Source organism: Haemorhous mexicanus, chromosome 22, assembly GCF_027477595.1.
Source record: "Haemorhous mexicanus isolate bHaeMex1 chromosome 22, bHaeMex1.pri, whole genome shotgun sequence".
Lineage (NCBI taxonomy): Eukaryota > Metazoa > Chordata > Aves > Passeriformes > Fringillidae > Haemorhous > Haemorhous mexicanus.
In genome coordinates, this window is record NC_082362.1 from 7483996 (window position 1) to 7490454 (window position 6459).

At 61.7% G+C, this 6459-nt stretch overlaps 1 protein-coding gene across 1 annotated transcript; it reads left to right on the forward strand.

Annotated features, from left to right (window-relative positions):
- The first annotated feature begins 1747 nt into the window (after nucleotides 1–1747).
- CRYBA1 (crystallin beta A1) lies at nucleotides 1748–6220 on the forward strand. The gene is given in 8 exon segments (XM_059865878.1): nucleotides 1748–1765; nucleotides 1767–1779; nucleotides 2500–2567; nucleotides 3127–3246; nucleotides 3493–3611; nucleotides 5121–5262; nucleotides 5640–5782; nucleotides 5888–6220. Coding segments are annotated over 8 exon segments (771 nt in total). The 3' UTR covers nucleotides 6036–6220.
- The last annotated feature ends 239 nt before the right edge of the window (nucleotides 6221–6459 follow it).

The following is a 6459-nucleotide window of genomic DNA, read 5'->3' on the forward strand; positions in this document are numbered from 1 at the left end:
TGGGGGGTCCACAGCAGCCTGAGCCACACTGGGGTCCTGTTATCTGCTGAGAGTGACCCATCCTTGGCCATGACCAGGGTGGGCTGTGCAGGTGGGGCTTTCCCCCCACCTTGCCCCCGGCTTGGGGTGGCTGCCAGCTCCAGGGTTTGCTCTGGGGTGGTTTTCAGCCAGAGACATTTTCCCGTTGCAAGGGGAGGCAGGTGCCTGTGCGGGGCGCAGAGGGGTGTGCAGCGCCACACACCCACCGCACACCCGCATGCGCCGGCCGTGTCCCATCCTGCTCGGGCTGAGCTCTCCCTCTAGTGGCACCAGGCTCCTGGCAAAGCCTCCGCGCTCTGGGGTGGCCGCAGCAGTGACCAGGGCATGTCCGAGGGGCTGGAGCGAGCTGGAGGGCGAGCTCCGAGCTGAAGTCCCCCCTCAGCCGGGATGTTCCCAGCAGGCGCACAGGGAATGTGCTGGGTGGGCTCCGCAGGAGCATCCCAGCACCAGCCCCACTTTGGCACCTTGCAGACAGAGCACAGGTGGACCTGCCCTTTTTCATTCCCTGACTCAAATTTGCTGGGATGTGCTGGTACTATCAGCTGGCAGTACCTGTGGTGCCAGGCCTTGGGGGTGCAGCCCCACAGCTCTGTGTCACTGTCATCCCCGCGGTGACACCGATCCCACCCCTATCCCCATCCCGCAGCAGCCGGCGAGAGGAAAGACCCCTGCAAACCCCAACTTCTCCCCTCAGGGCAGTGCCCTGCCGGCAGCAGGGCTCCCCCCGGACCCCTCTGAGCCCCACCAGGCCTGTCTGGGCAGGTGCCACCCCGCCGCGCGTCCCTGCAGGGTCCCCCGGGCCGGGCGCCAGGCCCTGCCGCAGGCAGCGCTGACGGGGCGCTTTGTTTTGTGCGGCCGCGCCTGCCCAGCGGGGAGACAAAAGGGGCAGTCAGACGCGGGCGAGCATTGTGCTGGCAGCCATGCGCTGAGGCAGCAGCCCGAGCCGCCACGCTCGCCTCGTGACCCCCGACGGCCCGGGCTGTGCCCGCCATGGTGCCCCGGGGCCTGCAGTGTCCGCGCCATGGGAGCCCTGAATGAGAAGGGGGCTGTGGGGTTGGTGGCTGGGGTGACCGCAGGGCCGACGCCTCCCCAAGGTCATAGCAGGTGTCCCGGGTGTGGGGTTGTGGTGGTGGCAGTGCTGTGGGGAGCATTGGGGCTCGGTGTGGCCGTGGGGACATGTCTGCCAGGGCCACGCCAGTTCTCACCTCCAGCCTTCCTCACGCATGATGGGAGGAAGGTGTCCACGCCAACATGGTGGCAGGGAACACGCCTTGGGTGGTGAAGCGAAGTGACAGTGCCTGGTAATCACCCTGCCGAGCCCACCACCCGCAGGGTCTCACGGGGAGGTGTCCCCGCCGTCCCCACGGTGCCAACTGGCGCCAGGGCCAGGCCAGCCCCCGGGCTCACCCCGTGACGGCGTGGTGCATTGCCCCTGGAAAATGCCAGCACGGTCAAATCGTTGAGTCATTTGTGCCCAAGATTATCTGTGCAAACAGCCGCCCCGATTTTTTTTTTTTTTATTATCAATTTTTTTTTCTTTTTCCCTAAGAATGTGGCTCAGACCATGGGGATGAGCAGCTGAAATCTCCGGGGATCAGCAGGACAATGCCAGAGCAAGCATTGTGCTGACGGCTCTGCAAACGCTGGCACCAGTTCCCGGCCAGCAGTACCCTATAAAAGCTGAGCCGCTGAAGTAGGCAAACATTACATGGGCGAAGCAGCAGTAACCGCCTGAGCTAGGTGAGTCCTGGACCGATGCGCACCTCTCCCACCTCACCCCTCTGCTGCCAGCCGGCTGGGCAGACACCCTTCCTCCTGCCTGGTGGCAAAAGACACCCAGAGGGACTGTCGCTGTTTTCCGTGGCATAAGACAGGCTCACACGACCCCGCTGGCAGCCGGGGGGCTGAGAGCCCCTCTACAGCAGGGCACCCCACTCCCGGTACCCACCGGCACGGCACGCCGGTTGGCATCTCCCACCATTAGCCAGGGCTGTCCGTGGGAGCCCACCGTGCCTCCCAGGGGACACTGGGCAGGGAGAGGGGACCAGACAGGACTGTTGGACACTGCCAGGCACAGGGCAGCCTGTGCCCGCTGAAGCCCCCTGGTCTAACTCGGGGTGTTTTTCCTAGCGGTGATCTGGCCTCGGGGAAGGAGAAAGGGGGATTGGGCACTATGCCCTGGTGGGCACGCAGGCTCCCTCCATGGCAGGGAGGAGGGAAGGGGCACTGCAGCAGTGAGAAGGGAGCATCTTGCTTTGGATGTGTCCCACAGCACCCTACTCTGTCCTGTTCCCCATCCTGGGGCTGGCAAGAGGGTCTTGCTGTGACTGGTGTGGCTTGTCCCCCCAGCAGTGCTCGAACAGACACCGTGGGTGGTGGGCACAGAGCTGTCCCCAGGCTCGTGAGGGGGGATGCATAGGGACATGCTGCAGTAAAAATGGCTTTTCCTTCCTTCTCCAGACACCGATCCAGCAGCAGCAAAGATGGCTCAGACAAACCCTCTGCCTGTTCCCATGGGCCCATGGAAGGTACGTCCTCACATTGCCTGTATTTCACCTTTCCCTGTGTGCAGGTAGGGAACAGGGAGAAGGGCAAAGCCCATCCTCTGGGGCCAGGAAAGCTGCACAGCGGGCAGAAAGGCAAGGATGAGCACAGGAAATAGGCACCCCTGTCCTCTGCCCATGGGAATGTGCCTCATGCCTGCTGAAATACCTCCTGGGTGTTTTTCATAAGGCTCTTCACAGCACCCTGGGCCAGCTATGCCCTGCTCTTACCAGCCATCCCGTGACAGGCAGTTGCAGAGTCCCCAAAAGCCACCGGCTGTAGTTCTCCCTCCCCTGTCCATGCAGACAGGGTGAGCATGGGCGGTGGGCACTGTGGAGCAAGGAGGGGAGCAGCCCCAAAGGGTCTGGCAATAGCCCGAGGGCCACTGGTCGAGGAGGGAGCCGAGAGGGAGAGGAGAAACACGTGCACAAGTGAGGAGCATCCCGTCGAAGCCTGGAGCTGTCGCGGGAGAGGAAAACATCAGCCGCAGCCCCCCAGGGAGGTGCCCCTCGCCCTTTCCCCCGTTAATCCTCTTTGCCCTAGAGCGTTCGGAGCAGAGGCCGGGAGAACCGCCAGCCACAGCCCTGCCACCCGCCCGTCCCAGAACGGCTCCGCTCCTCTCTCCGGACGGCAGCGCTGCCCCGGGAACTGATCTCCGCAGGGGTGAGCAGGAGAGCGGAGCGGGGGCCAGCCTGCGGCTCCCCCGACACCAAGGCAGGGCGTCGCGGGGCCAGCAGTGCAGGGACGCGGAGGCGTGCGGGGCTGTGTCCCAGCCCAGAGGGTGCCCGGTGCAGCCTCCGCTGGCTCTCTCCCTGACGGAGCCACCCTCCGTCCGTCTCCAAGAGGCGCTGAATTGCCTGGGGCCACTGCTGGGCAGTTTCCAACTCGGCAGCTCGCTCTCCGTTCCAGATCACCGTGTACGACCAAGAAAACTTCCAGGGCAAGAGGATGGAGTTCACTTCGGCCTGTCCAAACATCATGGAATGTGGCTTCGACAACATCCGCTCCCTGAAGGTGGAATGTGGCGCGTGAGTACCCAGCTGCCAGAGGAGGGGGTGCTTTCCCAGGCTGGGACAGGGGTGCCCAAGCGTGGAGTGGGACCAGCTGTCCCCGCTCTGCTTGGCTGAAGCCAAGCACCACAGCCAAGGGAAGCCAGGCATGGGGGGATCCCACCCTGCCAGGGTAGAGCAGCCTGCCCTGGGCAGCACTGATACATAGAGAGGGCCAGGGGACAGTGGCAACACCCTTTGGCATTACCCAAAACTGCCTCCTGCAATGTTGGACCAGTCAGGTTTGGAGCAGGGTTGCTGCCCAAGGATGCAGAGAGGGTCAGTGCTCAGTGAGTGGCCTGGTCCCTGTCCTGAAGCACCAGCCCTGGAGAACCACCTCTTGCCCAGGGCCCAGCCCTGCTCTGCCCTTCCTAGACCAGGGCACAACCTTCCTGCAGCTTCTCCAGTCCTGAGAGGGGTAGGGAGCAGAGCTGGGCTTCTCCCTGCTCACGGGAATCTTCCCTGACACAGGCAAGGCACCTCCCGAGCAGCTCAGAGGGGCGGAGTGCTGGGAGCGGTCCCCGCGGAGCGCATCCCTCCGGGGCGGGGAGCAGACGAGACAGATTTGTGCTGCTATCTTTAGGCCGTGTAATGCTAATGGGATTACAGCAGCGTGCGTGCTCACGCTGTAATCAGCTCCCTGCTCCAGTTGACGTGTTCCTAATCAGGCTGTTCACCTTGCATAGGGTGGGCTAGCTGCAGGACGTGGCTTTGGGGCTCAGTTTGGGTCAGTGGCAGGAAGCCCTCGATTCTCTCAGCACCCTTTGTACCCCATCAGCAGGGGATCCATGCACTGCACAGCTCGTGCCACCCACCTTCCAACCCTCAGCCCAGGCACTGTCTCCCTGCTCTGCCTGTGGCTCTGTCCCCAGTCTCCTTAAGGGGACATCCCCACCCTGGGGACGGGCAGGTGCTGTGTGGGCAGCACCAGGGCTTGCAAAATGTGTCCTGCAGGGTGGAGGCATGCCACTCACCTCTCCTTGTTTGTTTTCAGCAAGAGGGGGAGGCAGAAAGTGGAAAGGCCATAGGTCCCTGCTCTCTGCTCAGAACCAGATGGGCTCTGCCCACTGCGGGCATCAGGAATTCAGGTCTTTCCAGCAGTGTCAGGTTGTAATTGGGAAACAAGTAAGAAATGAGGCCTTTGGGAGAGAAGGGCAGCTGGGGCATCCAGAAGCGATGCTGGTCTGCATAAATGATGACAGAACAGCCAAGGGGAAGAGCCACCTGTGCAGGATGGACCCCAGGATCTCCCCACCTCCCACTGCAGCCAGGGATGTTGTGTGGGTGCCTCTGCAGCACCAGATGCAGTTTCACACTCCCTGGGTTCTCTGCCCACATCCAGCACCGCTTCCTCTCCTCCCAACCTGTGGGCAGAGGCCAGACCCCAACCTCCTCCTTGCACCTACATCCTGCCCCTAATGCCAGCTCCCAGCAGGATGTCCCGAGCTGCTGCAGGAAGCCCTGGCAGCCCTGGCTCTGTTTTTGCAGCTGGGTGGGTTACGAGCACACCGGCTTCTGCGGGCAGCAGTTCATCCTGGAGAGGGGAGAGTACCCGCGCTGGGACGCCTGGAGCGGCAGCAACGCCTACCACATCGAGCGCCTGATGTCCTTCCGCCCCGTCTGCTCTGCTGTGAGTGTCCCACGGAGCTCTGATCCCCTGAAAATGTCCCAGGCCACACCAGGGAGGTTAGGAAGGGAAAACACAGGGGCAGGCTCAGCGCTTCCCCCACCAGTCCCAGCAGGATTTGCTCTTTCTGGCCTGTTTTTTAAAGCTTTGGAGGGCATTTCTGGGCAAGCTGTACATGACCAGAGCTAGGGGACAGCCAGCCTGAGACAGTAGCTGTGGCAGAGCTGTCATCTCCCAGAAAACTCCAACCAGCCAGGGTCTGAACACCTCCCTCTCCAGGAACCCTCTGAGTAATGCCATAGGGAGTGACAGCCCTGCCATTCCCATCCATGCTGGGGAGGGAGCACCACCTCCCCCTCACCCCCTGCTCTCCCCCACAGAATCACAAGGAATCCAAGATCACCATTTTTGAGAAAGACAACTTCATCGGCCGCCAGTGGGAGATTGCTGATGACTACCCCTCGCTGCAGGCCATGGGCTGGGCCAACAACGAAGTGGGCTCCATGAAGATCCAATGTGGCGCGTAAGTGACAGGAGCAGCAGGGACAAGCTACCATCACTGTGCCACCACGGTGGGAAGGGGACACCCTGTAACGCCCCTGCTTACCTCTTTGTCCTTTTCTTCCAGCTGGGTGTGCTACCAGTATCCCGGGTACCGTGGCTACCAGTACGTCCTGGAGTTTGACCACCACGGTGGAGACTACAAGCACTGGAGAGAGTGGGGTTCACACGCCCAGACCTCCCAGATCCAATCCATCAGGCGTGTCCAGCAGTAGCTCCCCACTTCCCAGTACATCTCTGCAAGGTTTCGAAAGCTCACCGGCTCCCTCTTGGTGCTAATACTCCCCTCCCGAAATAACCACCCCCTCTCGTACTGCCACTGCTTATGGAACAACACTCCCAAAACGGTACCGACTGCCACAATTGCCAATAAATGTGACTGAGAGAAAAAGATAAATCAGCTTGGTGTGTGTTTGCTGGTGTGTGTTTGGGGCTGAGGTTGCACATCCCCATCACAGGAGCAGGTCCAGACTCTTACCTACTTGTTTTAAGTTGGGCTGAAGCGAGGTGGGGCTCACACCGAGGGAGGTTCAGACCCCACCTGCTGCACAGAAACCCTTGTTTATTTCCCTCCCTGCTCTCTCCTTCCCCTGACAAAGTAAAGGACACCTGGATCCACCCCACCTGCACACACAGAGC